At 35.3% G+C, this 16,164-nt stretch overlaps 1 protein-coding gene across 4 annotated transcripts in view; it reads right to left on the bottom strand.

Moving 5' to 3' along the window:
* Positions 1-12,320: 12,320 nt before the first annotated feature.
* The window catches only part of Tmem63 (transmembrane protein 63), a 43,804-nt gene continuing 39,960 nt past the window's right edge, over positions 12,321-16,164 (bottom strand). For all 4 annotated transcript variants that reach the window (XM_083111924.1, XM_083111925.1, XM_083111927.1 and 1 more), the window contains exon 15: positions 12,321-15,923. In XM_083111924.1, the coding sequence (XP_082968050.1) occupies positions 15,663-15,923 (261 nt within the window). In that variant the 3' untranslated portion in view covers positions 12,321-15,662. The remainder of the gene's footprint in view (positions 15,924-16,164) is intronic.

Genomic DNA, 16,164 nt, shown 5'->3' with positions numbered 1-16,164 from the left:
GAATTTCTTTGGCAAAAATGTCAAGCTGCCTCTTCGTTCCCTTCCATATGCCAAAACAGTCGTCCACATATCTGCAAAACAGAATCATTTTGTCACCTCCCTTTTCTATCACATAGAGTGGGATGAGGCTAAGCAGATAGGAAGGGAGAAGAGAATGCTAGTGAGAAAATGGAAGGAAGCCAAGGAAATAGAGAAGAAAGGCGAAGAAGACACAATGAACTGGAATGGGGGACTGAAGTTAAACAACGAATGGAAGAAGATGTTGGAAAGAGTGGAAAGGACAAGAGAAAAAGAGGAGAGGAGAAGGAAGAAAAATGAAGGGAAAAGAGCTTGAGATTAAAAAGTCCAACCACATTCTATATGGAAGTGTTTAGCCTTTTAGGTGAAAGTAAAGTTGGAAAGTGAAAGTCATCTGCTAGAAAGTTCCAAACAACTTTCTAAATAGTCTGGAGGGAGTAATGTTTGTGTATATATATTACCCTTCTTGTTGTATCTGGTTACTTTTGTACTTGATACAGAGTCTGAAGAAGACCTTGCTAGAAGGTTGAAACGTTACGTTAGTTTATGTTTTTTAATAAAATAAATTACTGCCTTGGTCAGCATATTTAGTTTTTCATAATCATGGAAACAAGGCTTAATGGAGTTATAATTGGACATTTTCCAAGGCTGATGAGGAAAATTAACAACTGGAAAGACTTGAAGAGGAAAGAAATACACAAAGACGAACAAGAGAAGTTTCTGAGAAAATGTTTGGAGAGAGGCACAGCGCCTAAAGGATTAAAAATAAGTAAGAAGGGAGTGGTTTGCAACACCAGGAGATGGAGGATATTGGTTCAGAAAATGGAAAAAGAACTGATATGGAATGAAATAAGGGCAAGAAGAAAGGAGATAAAAATAATAAAGGAGAACCTGACAAGAATTGAAAAAGCTATTGAAGATGGTCTCACCATTTTTACGAGAGAATATACATTTCATGAAATGAAAATCTGGCAGGAGAAATTTAGAGAGAGAATGAAAATAAAATTGAAGAAGAAAGGAGAGGGACTAGGATGGAAAGAAGAAAGAGGAGAAGAGGAAGAAGAAGAGGATACCAGAAGAAGAGTTGTGGTAATAGGGAATGTAGATCTAACAAAAGAAGAGGAAGCTTTTTTAAAACTAGGCAGAGGTTTCAAAGTTAAAGAAAGAAATGTAGATTATGAGGAAGTTATATATGACATTGAAGAAGCAGTGCTCCATATAAAAGAAGAACCAGAAAGAGACAAGATTAGAAGAAGAACAGCAGCCATACTGAAGAAAGAAATGGGAAAACAAGGAAAAGTAGATAATTTGAGTCAAAAAGAAAGGGAAGGGATGAAGAAAATCAAAACAAGAAATGATGTGGTGATAGAGCAGGCAGATAAAGGTGGAGCAATTGTGGTGATGGAAAGAGAATGGTACGAGAGGAAGTTTGAAGACCTAAAAGAAAATGGATATGAGGAGATTTGTGGAACAGGTGAAGAACAAACTATAAAAGAAAGAATCATTAAAGACTGTAGGAGGAGTGGATTAAAGAAATGCATAAAGGAGACAGGAAGACTACCAAGTTTGAAAGGCTTTCCAAAGATACACAAAGAGGAGATAAAGTTAAGACCAGTAATGAACTGCAGAAACAATATTTTGGAACCCTTAGAAAAGAAATTAAAGAAAGTTATTGACGTGTTAGTAACACAGCAAGAAAGCAGAGCAGTTAAGAACAGTGAACAAGTAGTAGACCTCATAAAAGGACTTAAGTTAAATGAGATGAAGACGACAATGTTTAGCTTAGACGTGAAAAGTATGTTCCCGAGCATCAAGAGGGGACACGTTTTGGACATTATTAAAAAGAGAATGGGACAAGAAATTATAGGAGAATGGGATAGTGAAAGGGTAGTGAAGGCGCTGGAAACCATTTGGAATAACGGTTACAGTATAATGGGAGATAAAATAATGTTAATGAGTGAAGGACTAAATATAGGTTCCAGTCTAAGCCCAGCATTGGCTGAATTGGTTATGAATGAATGGGAAAAGAAAGTGATAGAAAAGGGAGGTGACAAAATGATTCTGTTTTGCAGATATGTGGACGACTGTTTTGGCATATGGAAGGGAACGAAGAGGCAGCTTGACATTTTTGCCAAAGAAATTCAAGATGAAGAAAGAGGGATATTATTGGAACTTGAAATAGAAGAAAAAGACAAGTTAAGCTATCTAGATATATTGATGAAAAGGAAAAGAGGACAAGAAATTGAAACCGCTTGGCATCAGAAGAAGTGTGCAGCAGGGGTATTCTGCCACAAAAGAAGTGATGTAAGTGAGGTGACAAAAATAAATTTTATAAAGAATATGGAGGACAGAATCAAGAAAATATGCATGAAAGAATGTGAAAAAGAAGGCAAAATAAATAGCCTATGGAAACAGCTGGAAAAGAATGGCTATGAGAAGCAGGATAGACTGGACATAAACAGAAGAAGTAAGAAAACGGGCAGGGGAGAATTGGAAGAGAAAGAAAAAGAGGAGAGGAGGTTTGGAATAAGGAGTATGGGGAAGACCACAGAAAAGATATGCAAAGTGCTTAGGAAAGCAGGAATTAAAACTTACAGGAAGGGAGGAAGAAGCATCTTAGGAATAGCGAGGAATGCTAACAAGAAAAAGGAAAACAGAGAAGAGGAAGAAGAAGGGATTATCTACGAAGTAAAATGTAAAGAATGTCAGAGTGTGTACATAGGAGAAACGAAAAAAAGGCTGAAAGACAGGTTGAAACAACATAGGGATGATGTACGACTTAAGAGAGAGAGGAATGCAATATTTAAACACACGAGAGAAACAGGACATGACATAGAGTGGGATGAGGCTAAGCAGATAGGAAGGGAGAAGAGAATGCTAGTGAGAAAATGGAAGGAAGCCAAGGAAATAGAGAAGAAAGGCGAAGAAGACACAATGAACTGGAATGGGGGACTGAAGTTAAACAACGAATGGAAGAAGATGTTGGAAAGAGTGGAAAGGACAAGAGAAAAAGAGGAGAGGAGAAGGAAGAAAAATGAAGGGAAAAGAGCGTGAGATTAAAAAGTCCAACCACATTCTATATGGAAGTGTTTAGCCTTTTAGGTGAAAGTAAAGTTGGAAAGTGAAAGTCATCTGCTAGAAAGTTCCAAACAACTTTCTAAATAGTCTGGAGGGAGTAATGTTTGTGTATATATATTACCCTTCTTGTTGTATCTGGTTACTTTTGTACTTGATACAGAGTCTGAAGAAGACCTTGCTAGAAGGTTGAAACGTTACGTTAGTTTATGTTTTTTAATAAAATAAATTACTGCCTTGGTCAGCATATTTAGTTTTTCAAAAGGTGTCTGTTTTGAATAAACGTTATTGTAAACTTCAAGTCCACAACGTCTTATCTTTCATTCCTCATTAGTCACCTTTCCCACTGGATGGACTGTGTACGTAATGCAATAGAATCCGCAGCTAAAGAAAGTATAGGGTAACATAAACCAAAAAAAAGTTAAGTAAATGTCATAATCGAATAGAAATAAGAAATCAGGCTAGACTTAGGTGGTTAAGTAACTCTGATGATACAAATCTAAGCAATTATAATAGAATAAAGTGAGAAGTTAACCTCACATTTAGAAGCAGAGAAAGAGATTACTTGAAAAGTAAAATTAACGAAATTGAAACAAACAGCAAAAATAAAAATATCAGAGATTTATATAGAGGTATAAATTAATTTAGAAAGGGGTGGCAACCTAAAGTAAACTTGATAAAAGATAAAAATGGCAATTTTTGGACTGACCCAAGCAATATTTTAAATAGATGGAAGAACTACTTTAATGACCTTTTAAATGTTCATGCAGGAGATAAATTAGAAGTAAATGAAGTACACACAGCAGAACCTTTAGTTCCAGAACCTAACTTGACTGAAGTTAAAGATGCTATTAAAAGGCTAAAGAATAACAAAGCATCTGGCATTGATTTAATACCAGCTGAGTTAATTAAATATGGTGGGAATAAGTTAATATGTCAAATTAATTTGTTTAATATGGAATAAAGAAGAAATCCCTCAACAGTGGAAAGAATCCATAATTGTTCCTGTATTTAAAAAAGGTGATAAAATGAACTGCAATAATTACCGTGGAATTTCCTCTCAACAACATATAAAATACTATCTAACATTCTTTTAACAAGACTAACCCTGTATGCTAATGAAACTATAGGTGATTATCAATGTGGATTTAAACATAACAGATCAACTACAGATCTAATTTTACACATCAGACAGACACTTGAGAAAAAGTGGGAATATAATCAAAATGCCCATCAGCTATTCATTGATTTCAAAAAAGCATATGATTCGGTCAAAAGAGATAAATTATATGAGTTTGGAATAGCTAAGAAGCTTGTTAATATGATAAAAGTATGCACTAGTGAAACCGAAAGTAAAATTCGTGTGGGTATTAATATGTCCGACAAATTTACAATTCATGATGGGTTAAAACAAGGCGATGAATTATCTCCATTGCTCGTTAATTTTGCCTTAGAATATGTTGTTAGGAAGGTAAAAGAAACTAACGAAGGACTACAATTAAACAGTGTGACTCAGTTGTTAGCATATGCAGATGATGTAGACTTATTAGGGGATGATATAAATACAATTAAGGATAATGCTAAAATATTTTTCAAAACAGCTAACAGAGATAGGTTTGGGAGTTAGCAAAGATAAAACTAAATATATGCTTACAGGCTGACAAGTGTTAGGTAATAATCAAACTCAAATTATTGATAACAACTCGTTTGAACCAGTTTCCAAATTCAAATACTTAGGAGTAACACTAACAAATGAAAATGATATTAAAGAAGAAATAAAAAGTAGGCTAATTCGAGAAATGCATGTTACTTAATAACATAATGTGATGTACGTATTACTCACTGCTAAATAAAAAGAAATTGTTAAAAAGATCAAAGAACAATTACTTACGTGTGTCAGTACAAAATGTTGATCTCTGTGTTGAGCATACGCTGCACATTCGCTTCTCCCAAGCTCTGGCCAGGTGGCTTCTAGCAGCCGCTTAGGACGTTTCCTTTTAAGTGTTTTTAGATTCGGAAATACGTAGTTTTAGATATGAGTTTAATTAGTGTGAAGGTTTTTACAGCTACAAAGCAGGTTCTTTTCCATAAGTGTTTTTTACCATAACCTTTTACCTGTATCCTCATCTAACACTTTCTTAACGTGACACCATGTTAGGTGTCTAAGGCTATGCATCAACCTGAAGAAGGAGGCAGCATGTTACTTTTCTTTTCATAAACTTTTGTCTTCTCGTTTAATATTTAAGAAACTAAAAGTTAAAATATGTAAAACAGTAATATTGCCTGTAGTATTATATGGATGTGAAACTTGGTCCCTTACATTGAAAAAGGAACATAAATTGAGAGTATTTGAAAATATGAAATTATTGTCATTGGTTATACAGAATTTGGGTAAGATTTTATGTTCCTAATGATATTAGTTATTGAATTGTAAAGAAACAATTTCCTTTCAGATATTAAAGCATTTTCTTTGAAAATCTGTGTGTACGAATAAGAATGTTACATACTGTACATAATTTGTATTCATGTCCAGATATTATTAGAATAATTAAATCAAGAAGACTTAGGTGGGCAGGCCATGTGGCACGAATGGTAGAGGAAAGAAGAGTTTACAGGATTGTTGTTGGGAAACCTGATGGCAAGAGACCTGTAGGAAGGCCAAGATGAAGATAGAGGGATAACGTTAAGATGAGCCTACAGGAAATTGGTAGGAATGGAAAAGAGTATATAGATCTTGCTCAGGATAGGGACAGATGGAAGGCCTGTGTTGCTGCAGCCATGAACCTTCGGGTTTAACAAGGCTAGAGAGTTAGTTAGTTAGTTATTGATTGATGCAGCATAGTTGAACAAAGCTTATAATTTTAAAATGTGGTAGCACTTTGATTATCGGTCGCTTCCTTATGTGGGGTAAACCATAGTGGCACATCCTACTGTAGTTTTACCTGTGACAATCAATTGATACAATAAATTGTTGCATGTTTAAAGCATTGGAAAGGAGAATTGAGTACATTTTATTAAAATGTTAATTGTGGCATAATTAAATTGGAACACTCTTCACGTGATTTTCTTATTTCTCATCATAATTGATTGCATGCCTATGCAGGATAAATGTCATTTTATGTCTTGTTAAGAGCTCTATACCCACTTAAGTCATGCAGCTTCATAATCCTACCACAATTTCAGCTTTGTGTATGAAACTTACAGGAGCATTATGTACTTGCAGTCTTGCACTATAATTTGACAATAAAATTATCAAAATATGGTGCATGATTTAGGAGGAGCACAAGTTAGGGTGGATGGGCAGAGAGGGATAAGTCATCTATTTAGTGACCATGATAACTGCTGTAAATTTTGAATCACTTAGGTACAATTACTTCTGCAGCTAGAAAACGTGAGCAAAATTGGACAATGTGTTTCAAGATGGTGGATGAAAAACTGATTTTTCCCATGTTGTGGGCTCTATGCTGTGCTCCACATTGTTTGTTTGTTTTTCAAAACTGTCTAGAATACATTTTCGTAGTATAAGTACAGTCATTTTAGAGATTTCATTGCTCCGCAATTTTGCAGTAAAACTTTTAAATTAATATTTCATAGCTTAGGAGAGGAATGGTGGTAAAATCACACACGTTGTATTTATGATAACTGCCATAAATGTAAAACTTTTGAGTTGCAACATAACTTGAACGATTGATCTCACATTGTATTTGATTTGAGAAGAATTGGTCACCATGTTTAAAGATAGTGAGCAACAGACCAATTTAACATGTCTTGCGAAAGCTTTAAATTATGCTATTTGACTAGGTTGCATTTTCGAAGATTAAGAAACACAAGTCTCAGCAATGTTATGTCATCACTTTAGTTTTACGTTTTTAATAAAAACTCTGTAATAAGGTGTGTTGTGTTATACCATATTTGAAACCATGATAACTGCAGCAAATTTAGAGGTTTTTAGCTGAAATTAATCACAACTAAATACACCTCAGGAATGATTTTGTTTTGCATTTGTTCAAAGCATTTCAAGATTGTGGATGAAAACTGGACTTTTCATATACTGAGGTAGATTCCAAATTCTGATGACACTTTCAATTCAAATCTCTGCCTAAACATTTTTGGAGATTAAGAAAATAAAATTCTTTTGAGAATTTTAGGACATCGCTTAAGCTATAGTTTGACAATAAATGTTTTGAAATATTGTGCATATTTGGGGAGCGTTGGGGACCAAATTGGGGGTCACTAATGTTCATGAGAATTGCCATTTCCATAGCAGCCAGATATTTTGGAGGACTGATAAGGAATTCCATTTAGACGAAATAAGCCAGACAATTAAATATGGCAAACTTATAATTTGGCATGGTTAATACACGGAGGAGGTATTTATGCTTGAAACGTCCAGAATAATAATGCAAAAACACAACTGTGAACAAACTGTATTGAAGCAGATTTAAAACCTTTTGTATACCTAGTCTAGCCATAAATACTGTTACATGCTATTTTGTGAATAAGTTGAATATAGTTTCAGATTTTTACATTTTCTCTTAGTATGTTAGACTTACATATATTGCACACAAATAGCACCTATCAGTTTTCAAAATGCCCATTTTTTGCTGTCACATAGGCTCGAAGTCTCTCTCTCTCTCTGGCCAGGCATCTACAAGGGTCGTTCAAGGTTGACCGGGATTTTCGTACGTAAAAAATCGATGAATAGCCGGATCATGATGAAACGTGCATGTGACGTAATGTATTCCTTCGCGAGTAACTAGCGCCCGGCATGACGTATTTCGTGCATGCGCAGCAGTTGCAGCGAACATGGCAGCAAGCAGTTTGTCTGTGGCTGTGGAGAAGCGGTATGTAATCAAATTTCTCGTGAAGGAGAAAGTGAAACCAGCTGAGATTTTCAGACGATTGCAAGCACAGTATGGTGAACAAACGATGTCGCGGACAAGAGTGTACGAATGGTGTGAGCAGTTTCGCGAAGGACGGGAGCTGGTGACAAATGAAGCGCATGGACACATTCACCCGACTGCAGTCACACCAGTGAATATCACACGTGTTGAGCAAATGATTCTTGAGAACCGGCGAGTAACAGTGCGGGATATTGCTGCCGAGGTGAATATCAGTGTCGGGAGTGTTGAGACAATCATTCACGACCACTTACGCTTCCGCAAAATCTGTGCAAGGTGGGTTCCCCGCCAGCTGACATTCGATCAGAAGTGGACATGCAGGACGGTCTTTGAACAGCTTCTGAATCGGTTTCGAGCAGAAGGTGATGAATTGTTGCAATCCATCATCACGTGTGATGAAACATGGTTGCACAATTCAACCCCAGAGACCAAAAGACACAGCATGGAGTGGCGGCATAAAGGTTCCCCGCCCCCCAAGAAAAGCAAAACGCAGCCGTCCACTGGAAAGATCATGGCAAGTGTCTTCTGGGACATGAAGGGCGTTATCCATGTGGATTTTCTGGACAAAGGGAGCACGATTAATGCCCAGTATTACTCCACATTGTTGAGTGGTGCTGTACAAAAGTCCATTCACAAGAAAAGACCTGGGATGTTGTCTAGAAATGTCATTCTTCTCCATGACAATGCCCGCCCTCACACGGCCAATGTGACAACAACTCTGGCCGACATGCGCTGGGAAGTTCTGCCCCATCCCCCCTACAGTCTGGATTTAGCCCCCAGTGATTATCATTTGTTTGCACCCCTTAAAGACCATCTGGGAGGGAAGAAATTCACGACAGACGAAGCACTGCGGAGCGATGTCCTCCAGTGGCTACGACAACAACCAAGTTCTTTCTACGCCAAAGGAATTCGGGAGCTGCCAGAACGATGGCAACGGTGCCTCGGCGCGCACGGAGAATACTTTGAAAAACTGACATAGTTTGGTGTTTCTTCTGCTACCTATTTCCTCTGCAGAAATAGAAGTCCCGGTCAACCTTGAACGACCTTTGTATTTTGCAGCACGGATGTTCTCGATGGGAAAGTCCACCCCTGCTGCCATGAAGGAGTGCTTTAAAGTTTCAATTATAGGGTGCCTCTTCTTGCAAACAGTCCCCTCTAGAACCTACCACAGTTTGTAGTCATTGTGATTTTGATCAGGGCTAGCAGATGACCTACCAGGTAGGTATGTTGGCCTCCAGCCACCATTGCATCATCCTCCCTTTATGAGCTGGTACAGAATCTTTCTGGAAGCTCCAGGGTTCACTGTGAAACATTGTTTGGTTCAACAGCATCACGAGAAGGTCCAGGACACTTTTGCACTAGTTTTTAAGTCCTTTTCACAAAAATGAAGCTTGTTGTTCCTCATAGCTCACTCTCCACCGAACCATTACAGCGGGACTGGTGGCATCTCTGATCTTTGGGAACTCTCTCATGAACTTCTCGAGAGCTTGAAGCATACACTTTCATTTTGGGGGTTAAAACTTTCTTCAGTGGTTAACACTTTCTCCTCAGTGAAGAGGATCCTGTGATGCCCATTGGCGTCGTACTGCTGCAGGAGCCTTCTCGATTTCAGTTCCCTCTGCTTCTTCACTTATGGCATCAGGAAATGTCCGGTAGAAGATAAATGCTTACTCTTTCACAGTTGAATATACAATGGTCAGGAGTGAGCTTTAGCACAAGCATGGTTCACAAGTATCGGATGAACAGTCCTAGCTGAAAGTTTGTAACAGTATTTATGGCCAGACTAGGTAGTATTTTTGGATTATTTAATGGTCTATGGAAGCTTATAAGGAAATGGAAAAATTAGATAAAAAATATATTGCTTTTTCTTCTGGGAAGAAAGGTTTCGGCACTATTCAAGTTGATTTGTTATGTTACTGTGTTGTTTGTTAATGTGTTCATCATAACAAGTACTCAAAACTGTGTTATGTTCATAAACAATTATGTATCCAAGAGTGAGTGAGTGAGTGAGTGAGTAAGAGTGAGAGAGAGAGAGAGAGAGAGTGTGTGTGTGTGTGTGTGTGTACACCCCCCACACACCCTCTCTTGTTTGATTGATTGATTGATCGATTTGGTTTATTTTATTTTGCTTTTCTGCCACTTTTGGTTAATCACAAAGATGAGAATGAGTGATGAAATTGATGAAGGGAGATAAGAGAATACCTATGCCCAGGCTGGGATTGGAACCCGGGATCTCTGGCATCGTAGGAATTTCTCTTAAAATAAAATGTTATTAGTCCTCACCTATAATAAGGTGCTAATATAGAGTACCGTTGTGTACTACCAGAAAAAAAAAGCACTGGTTATAATAATACATTTTGTACCACTCCCCCTCCGAAGTGTGATTGTTGGATACACCAAAGCATGTGCCTCCTAAGGGAATGCAACCCTGAAAACTGATCACAAAGCAACAGCATAAACTATTACACCATCCAGGTAGAGTAGAATTGAACTGTTGGACAAATATTTTCAAACAGAATATGTTATCAGAAATATTAAATAGTTTCTGATTCAGTCAACTAAAACAATACAAATAAAATGTTACAATATATTACTACCAGCGGAATAATGTATTTAATTTTTAAAATATATATTTTTAAACATCGCCTGAAAAACCCAGTTTTGCCTGTTTTTTTTTCAAGTTGTATCTGAAAAAATTCACAGATTTTTTTTTAAAAAAACCAGGCAAAATGCAAATTCTGTAGTAGATTCAACATATTCTTACACTGGCCTCCGTGGCAGAGTGGTTAGCACAGTGTGCTACGAAGGCAGGGGTCCCGGGTTCAAATTCCAGCATGTGTGTTTGAGAGTGTCACTTCATAAATTTCATGATCTCGTCTCACATCCTTCAGGATTAGCGAAAAGTTGCAGAAAAGCAAAAAAAAATAAACTAAATCAATGAATCAAATTGTTGTGTAAGTAGTGTAGAAATTGTGATAACACTACAGTCGAGTCAAGCCAGAAACTGGTGTGCAATCACAGCGCAGAATGGTTATTTTGACAAAATCCTCTTTCCCTGTTGGCTGCTTTGGGGATGAGAGTTTCAAAGGTTGCCATTTGTTGCACAAAGGGACGGGGGGGGGGGGGGCAGCGGTAGGCCTAATTGGTTGTTTGACTGCAAGTTCCTTCATAGGTAGATGCTGCAACAGAGGGTCACTGCCATAAAGGCGGTCTTCGCGCCGGATGTAAGCGCATCCTCACTGTAGTTACCCTGTATAATAATTTCAACTAGGGTTGAACCGATATGGATACTCTTACTGATTTACACTGATACCGATGTTTGAAAACTGTAACACTTAAAAGCTGTTCAAAATATTGATTATTATTAGTAGGCGGTGTTACACTCCAATTAAAAGCATCAGTTTAATCAAGTTTTGCTTTAATCACAATAGTAACCATAGCTTACTTAGCTTGAGGGGGGAGGGGTACAGGTATAAACTGAAAATTTTTATAAAATTGAAAATAAATTACATTCTTACCTATGGTGTTACCAATATTTCTGTATTACTTTTGTTCACAACAGAAATGTATTGTAATTAGGAGGCAAAATGCACTACGTGGGCCTATCAGGCGCCACCTTTGAATGCTTGTTATTCGAGAACTCATGCCAGTGACAGTGTAATGTTGGTAATTTTTGTAATTATTATAATTAATAATCAACTGCACCTCTTTAAACAAAAAAGCATTAATGAAAAAATATGTTTTTGAGTTTTAGTGAATGGTAAAATGTGTGTGTGACACTCTTGTAATAACTGGTTATTATTTCTTATTAATGATGGTAATTTCTGTAATTATTATAATTAATAAATAACTGCATATTTGTAATCAACAAAGGAAGCAGTGACTCAATAACAAAATGGTTTCTTGAATTTTAATAATAAAAAGAAGTGTGGGCCTGTGAGCCCCCTCAGGTAAGAAAGTTTCTCATATGGCATGGGTAAGCTAGGGTTAAAATAACTTATGTAATCACAAAATACAGTTTTTGTCACATAATATTTGTATAAAATCAATTGGAACTTGGAATTTTGCATAATCAGATTGCAAAAATATTATGAAGCATTTTTGTAATCCTGCGCTGGACAGACATCTGCCAGTACAAATAAATAAAATCCAATTGATACTTTCCGGTAATACCACTGGTATCAGCCGATAGTGATACATCGCTATTGGTTCAGTTTCACTTTTAACATAATACAATGTATTATTGTCTACTGTCAATTGTGAAATTATCGAACCCTAAGGCCTAGCATAAATCAAATTTAACAAGAAAGAAAACTGACAATATGTATTATTATTTTAATTCCTTAAATATCTCATTTATAAGAAAACATCACAGCAAGAATATTACACGGATCCACAATGCTAAATCAATGTAGTGTGTAACTATATAATATAGTATATACATTTTACACATATCAGTAGCATTTCTTTTTCATTATCACTTGCAGTCTTGCTCAACACAAAGTTTTACAAAGAAAAACGTTTACAATATACAGATAAAAATAATCACAAAAGGCAAAGAAAAATATGTAGTAAATCATAGGTTATAAAATAACATGTATTTCACAACATCCAATTAGCCATGTAAATACACAAAGATGCTCCTGCATATTATGTTAGAGTTATCTGTATCTTTGGGCTGCTTTTCGTTGTATTTCATACCATACTGATGTATTCAGCTCCAGCAACTTTCTTTAAAGTTATAAAAATTATAAGATATAAATCAGAAATAATTTTCCAATTGATTCTTGCCACATACTAAATCAGAAAAAATAACAACATTGAACTACATAAACAATCTATTTTTCTGTTTGATTATGTGAGGAACTAATAGTTTAGTTTACATTTCAAAATATACAAGGATTTTACTATCTGCTTTCAACAAATTATGTACACTATCATTATAGAAAATGTCCACATGTGAAGAGAACAGCAATGTGCTAATGTACAAGTGGTCATTTTAAGATATACCGTTTTGACTAGGCTGAAAAATTTCTTTGGGAGGATATTCTTAAAGCATTATTCATTCCCTGTAAAATACTATTATATCGCAAATATAAATAAAGGGTTAGTAATCAGAAACGAGGTGAAGTGAAATGTGGTATTGGATCAACCAATGAGCAAATTGTCTGCCAAAAAATCCTTACTCGTGAGTTCCAGTCAAGATTTTAATGCATCCACACTTTTCCAAGACTTGCAATATTCTTGCCCTAACTCAACAGAAGACCAAGCCAATTTGAATATGTAATGTAATGGGAAAATTTATTAGAGCCAAACAGCTAGTGTTACCAGAGCATCAGGTTCAAATCTCACATTACTTCCTTTCCTCTCAATTGTAATGAAAAAGTATTACAGAAAACATTGAATCAAGTAAAGTTAGCTAGTAAGAAATAATTTTCATTTTCTAGATCAAGAATAATACAATATTGTGCTTGTAGTGTTCACAGACATAGAATTATGAATAGAAATGTGTTAAGAAAACATACATACCTAAATATTTCTAAGAAATTTGTTCTATACTATTGCACTTCTTTAAAAAAATGACTACCTAACATAATAACTTCTAATTTCAATTTAGAAGATAGTTCACATTCACATATTACCTTCAAAAGCACACAAATCAATGATAAGAAATAGATAGTACATCAAATACACTGGACCTTACTAGACACAATAGTTGGATAAACAGTTTAGCATGTAAAAAATAATATTGGATTTTACTGTTTTAAGGTATATATTCTCAAGTATAACAGAAAATAAGCTGGCTTGTAAAAATATGTTATCTATTTATATTACTACTTTTCCATGCAGCACATTCTTCCGACACTTTTTAATAAAGAATCGTTCATATATTTTTCTGGACCCAGCCATATATGATCGTTAAAATGAAGTATGATGTTCCATTTCTACAAACCCCTTTTCTATTAATCACAGTCAAATGCATACATAAATTCATTTATGTATAAATATGATTTTTATGTAGTATTTATGTTATTTTAGTTTGGCACAAGAAGCTGTCTTACACCTTGTGCTGGAAAATATGCTATATAATTATAAACAGTACATTGAATGTTTTAATTTATAACAGGTAACATTTACAAATTTGTTTGCATCATCACACCCAATGAGTTGGAAGAAAATCCTATAATACATTATTATGTAATAATGATAATTGTAAAATCAATGTTCTTTTAGTTTGTTTAAATTACTACATGTAAAAATGCATTAGTATTTCTCACTTCAAAACGGACAAATATTAGCACATCAATATCTTAGAATGAAAACATTTCAGGTTCAAATCCAATTCAATCACCATGGTTTGCCATTTATAGTATGTATATATCAATATAGTGTAATTGATTTAGTATTTTAAGACATAGATTAAGAAAGTATTTCTAATAATTTGCCATTTCCATATAGTTCATAAGATTAGTTTCATCAATTTGAACAATTATAAGTTCAACACAATGTGCTGGAAAAAAAAATATTTATAAGCTTGATGTACACAGCTTAGGAATTGAAACACTGCATTTAAAGTGTTTCGCAAAGCACTTGTTTGCACTATTAGGGACTGATGGATCTCGCACGGCCTGTGGTAATTCAAACGAGAAGTTGGTAAAACTGAAAGTGGGTCAATTTCTATGCTGTGCATTTCTATATTATATACAGAGAAATCAACAGTTATGTTCAGAGTTCGTTCATCAGAAAAGCTTGTTACAATTTCATGGGGGTGGGGGGAAACAAGACATTTTAAATGCAAATTGGTTCGTAAGCTTATTTTCTCATATTTATCTAAGATTAATATCTGCACAGGGGTAGTTTTACTACACACATGCTTGAAATAAGAATTTATTAGACATGTAAACATGCTCAGCTTTCAATAGATATTTTATAATATACTCTGCACACACAAAATTCTAATGTTGGAGGAGGTACTATTTAGAGCACAACCAAAGTTTCCACACTATTGTTATAAGCTATAAATGGTATTAAAATAATACAATTTTCTTAATCAAGACCTACGGTAATTGAATAAAGATTTAAAGTTAATATACAACTGATAGTAGAAAGCAACAGATATAAGCATAACAACCAAGCTACTTGGATATTTTCTCACTTTACAACATGCTGACTAGTAACTCCTGGTAACTGTCAGATCAACATAGTCCTGGTTCTTAAGCATACAACACTTCACACTAGACACACTTATTGTTAGTTTATTATTTATTCAAAATAAAGTCTGAATGCAACTTTTTTACAGTTCAGCTTTGGTTTTACAATGACTTGTTTAATTAATTATAACATTACAATTCAACACATCTTGCAAAAGACAGGAAAATCTTAAGTGTTTTTCTTCTTGAAGCTTGAATTTCTCACTATGAAATTCTTGTACCCCATTCCAACACCCCTCTCCCTTCTCCTTACATGACTGCATGAAACAAACAACACAAACATACACATAATACATTGTTTCCAAAAAAAGTTACATGACTAGCAAAAGTGTTATAGTCATATACATTTTACTGTACAAATTACAAAATATAAAATACATCATAAATAACATAATACTACACAACCATTCAGTTCGGGAAAAAATTTTAAAAAAAATTCCCAGCAAAAATAATCAAATTATACTTGTGTGTTGGTTCCATCATAGTCTTGATAGAGAAGTGCTGTATCGTTTATACCAGATGGATCCGGAACTATAGAGAGAATACTATCGGGAGAAAGTATGTCATCACTATTGGTACCGTATGTTCGCTGTAATGCGGTGATTCCATCACTTTGGATTGACACCACACCTGCCGATCGGTCCTGCAACACTGCTGGTACAAACTGCCGTGGTGGATTTCTCGGTGGAGTGGATGGTTGCGATTCATCACCTGCTTTCTTTATTTGAAAATAAAAGAAACCGCAATGTTAAGTCACACAATGCAAGTTACTAATATTATTATTCCCGAAATGGGAAATGTTGTAATAATGTATATGAATAATAATAATAATGATATTCAAATGCAACATTGCTGGTTAATATTACAAAAAAAACATCTTTGACCTGAAAGGAAACAACATCAAAATGACATCAAATATAGGCGCTTCCGGAAAATAAGAGGAAGAAGAAAATGCTACC

Source organism: Lepisma saccharinum, chromosome 25 (genome assembly GCF_977018435.1).
Source record: "Lepisma saccharinum chromosome 25, izLepSacc3.1, whole genome shotgun sequence".
Lineage (NCBI taxonomy): Eukaryota > Metazoa > Arthropoda > Insecta > Zygentoma > Lepismatidae > Lepisma > Lepisma saccharinum.
The sequence above is the reverse complement of the archived record's forward strand: the minus strand, read 5'-3'. Positions and strand labels throughout refer to the sequence as shown.